The sequence below is a fragment of the Sinocyclocheilus rhinocerous genome, unplaced genomic scaffold (assembly GCF_001515625.1).
Source record: "Sinocyclocheilus rhinocerous isolate Xijiao unplaced genomic scaffold, SAMN03320098_v1.1 scaffold106, whole genome shotgun sequence".
In the NCBI taxonomy this organism is placed as follows: Eukaryota; Metazoa; Chordata; class Actinopteri; order Cypriniformes; family Cyprinidae; genus Sinocyclocheilus; species Sinocyclocheilus rhinocerous.
Genome location: NW_015633181.1, coordinates 1,679,051 through 1,682,532, shown reverse-complemented (window position 1 = coordinate 1,682,532; position 3,482 = coordinate 1,679,051). Strand labels below are relative to the sequence as shown.

General features: G+C 37.8%; 1 protein-coding gene across 1 annotated transcript in view; it reads right to left on the bottom strand.

Annotated features, from left to right (window-relative positions):
• LOC107743429 (acetyl-CoA acetyltransferase, mitochondrial-like) overlaps nt 1–3,054 on the bottom strand; it is a 9,373-nt gene extending 6,319 nt beyond the window's left edge. The window contains exons 1-8 of the mRNA XM_016556658.1: nt 2,906–3,054; nt 2,622–2,669; nt 2,392–2,509; nt 1,732–1,827; nt 1,510–1,610; nt 915–1,058; nt 574–724; nt 360–455 (exon numbers count right to left, since the gene is read on the bottom strand). Coding sequence (XP_016412144.1) covers nt 360–455; nt 574–724; nt 915–1,058; nt 1,510–1,610; nt 1,732–1,827; nt 2,392–2,509; nt 2,622–2,669; nt 2,906–2,977 — 826 coding nt within the window. The 5' untranslated portion in view covers nt 2,978–3,054. The remainder of the gene's footprint in view (nt 1–359; nt 456–573; nt 725–914; nt 1,059–1,509; nt 1,611–1,731; nt 1,828–2,391; nt 2,510–2,621; nt 2,670–2,905) is intronic.
• Nucleotides 3,055–3,482: the final 428 nt, after the last annotated feature.

Below are 3,482 nucleotides of genomic sequence, written 5' to 3'. Positions count from 1 at the left end.
ACAGTATGTAGAAAATAATGTGTTTTTTGAACCTTAAACCACATAAACACATTTCATTACACCAAATACACAAAATAATGTTCTTTTTAGCAACATCATATGACCCCTTTAAATCGTAATCAAGTACTCTACATCTGCTTTAATGTTAGTCAGCACATCAAAATAGGTGGACAAATACATTATTAAAACAATGATTTAAAATGAACTTTTTAGTAAAATTTTTCATTTGAGATTATTACAATGTGACTTTTTAAAATGTTTATATTATTTTCATGTACAGTTTTGTAAAAATATACTTTTAAAATTTGAAGAACACTATGTTCAGTACTCTTCCACTAGGGCTAATGATAATCTTGTACCGTTCTCTTTCTGGAACACAGTCCTCAGTTTGGGGACTTTGCTGAAGTCAACCTTCTTATATTCTTCATCTTCCTTCACAACGATGTCTGGTTTTCCTATGCGGTGAGAGAGCATATTTTACTGCAATTATGTATCATATTTATACATTATGCAATAAAATATTTTAGCCCATAATAGGGAATTCTTGGGGAATGATATGGAACTTAAACCAACCTTTCTGAGGGATGCTCACAGGAATCACTTCCTTGGCCAGGATGCCAGACTCCCATGCTGCTTTGCTGCGGCTGTACGAGTTGATGGCAAACGCGTCCTGCTCCTCCCTGGAGATACCAGTGTTCTTGGCTGTATTTTCAGCACAGCTGCCCTAAAAATGGGGAAATATGGAGGAGTTTTACACAGTCATGACCTCTCTAGTGTTATACGTACAGTACATTTGCTGTCCAATGCCTCCACACAACTTCACTCACTTCCTTTATTTACTAAGTACTTATTAGCAGGCTTAACTATTATGCAAATACAATGCAATCCGTTTTACTGGTTCAAAAAACATGTACCATGTGGAATTTGTTGTAGACGTCCGTCAGCCCATCCTTAACAATCAGATCCTCCATCTTCACTCCACCATAAGAGGGCGCTTCTCTGGCCATGACATAAGGAACCTGAGACATGCTTTCCATTCCACCAGCAACCATCACATCCTGGCCGACATCAGGTAGATTTACTATCTCTGCTGTATTAGCACGCTAAAGGCTGTTACTTACACACAAAACACTTTTTGAATCTCTGGTAACGTGTCTTTCACATTACCTGATGCCCACACATGAGACTCTGAGCGGCCATCATGATGGACTTCATCCCAGAAGCACACACTTTATTAATGGTAGTTGCCGGAGTGGACAGAGGGAGACCTACATGAGGAAGATCACAAACATCACTCACTTTTCTTTGAGAAGTTGCATTTGTAAATTCCGAAATAAAAGATGCATTTTTTTTTATGATGTTTGTTTATGTGCATGATATATGACTCACCTGCACCCAGAAGAGCCTGTCTGGTTGGGATTTACTATCTCTGCTGTATTAGCACGCTAAAGGCTGTTACTTACACACAAAACACTTTTTGAATCTCTGGTAACGTGTCTTTCACATTACCTGATGCCCACACATGAGACTCTGAGCGGCCATCATGATGGACTTCATCCCAGAAGCACACACTTTATTAATGGTAGTTGCCGGAGTGGACAGAGGGAGACCTACATGAGGAAGATCACAAACATCACTCACTTTTCTTTGAGAAGTTGCATTTGTAAATTCCGAAATAAAAGATGCATTTTTTTTTATGATGTTTGTTTATGTGCATGATATATGACTCACCTGCACCCAGAAGAGCCTGTCTGGTTGGTGCTTGTCCTTCTCCTGCCTGCAACACATTGCCCATATAAACTTCCTTCACCTCCTCAACAGGAATTCCTGTAGATGACACATAAACCTTTTATCATGCAGACAGCTAGAACAAATAAGACTTAAAAATGCAGAAATAATAACACGCATATGAATAGCATAGCATTAGAATACAAAATATCAAACTATGTTGCACCTGTCGTAGAAACAAATAGCATACTTTTCTGATTAGCATTACCATTTTTCAGGATTATTTGATGAACAGTGGTTCCAAAGAACAGCATTTATATGAAATCAATTTTTTTTGGTAACATTATAAATGTTTTACTGTCACTTTGGGTCAATTTAATGCATTATTGCTAAATAAAAGTATTATTTTCTTTCAAAAATTAATTATATTGTCCCCAAACTTTTGAATGGCCGTGGTGTACATTTGAAAATATTAATATTAATAATTAAATAACATAATATTATAAAAAATATTAATTATAATTAACTGTTATATTCTTAAACTACATAAATGTAATATCTAAATATAATATGAAATAAAATACGAATTTCTCCTAAGACCATCAGAATTTTATATAACATGAAATAAAATACGAATTTCTCCTAAGACCATCAGAATTGTACCTGCTTTCTCAACGGCTCCTTTAATAGCAATGGAGCCCAGTTTAGTTGCAGGGACTGTGGAAAAGCTTCCTTTGAAAGAGCCCATAGGAGTCCTGACTGCACTGACAATGACGACTTCCTGTCCAGATAGAAACGAGAGGAAGATAACACTCACTCAATGCAGATAATATTCACTGACAGAACCAGCTCTGGCTCCATAAACTGATAAAATCGCATAATATTTTACTCACATTTAGAGATGGTCGTGTGCTGTAGGTCCTGCTCAGATATTTATGTGCCTGCAAAGGCAGATTCAAAAACTATTTTGCTGGCATAATAAATGGCTGTTGCATTTATATGAACACCTTATATTTTGAATATCTACATTTTAAGAGGTGAGGTGCACTGTTTAAAACAGGACTGGGTAACTTCGGTTCTGAAATAATGAAAAAGGCCTGCAGTCAAACTACTGTATGCGCCGTAAGTCTCGCGGCATAGTCATTATCGGCTATCGATTTATTTAGCTCAAACTCACCAGATATCTGCACAGGTGTGTGCGTGTACTGTAAATGGCACAGGACGGCATAATCGCGATGGAAAACTGCATGCAAAGAACAGCAAATTTCACCTTCAACCCTCTGAATGAGAGCGTAGTGAACGCTTGCAGAAAGCAGCCAATCACAGTAAGAGGTGTGTCTGCGTCACAAAGCGACGCCCAGAGCATTATGGGTAATGTAGTTTATATGAAGGGGCTCATAACGTGAGTTTTATTATAATTAAAGGGGTCATATGATGCGATTTAAATTTTTCCTTTCTCTTTGGAGTGTTACAAGCTCTTGGTGCATAAAGAAGATCTGTAGCAGTTGCAAAGACTAAAGTCTCAAATCCAAAGAGATATTCTTTATAAGAGTTAAGAGTCAACCACACCCTCCTAAAATGGCTCATTCTAACATGCCCCCACATGTCTACGTCACGATGTGGGAAGAGTTGCATAACGCCGCCCAAATGTTCACGCAAAGAAAGAAGGCGTAACTTTTATTCACGCTGCCATGTTGTGGCGTCGCTGTGTGTTTCGTTGTGAAAGCGAAACTACTTTGTTTGGCCTTCCAAAA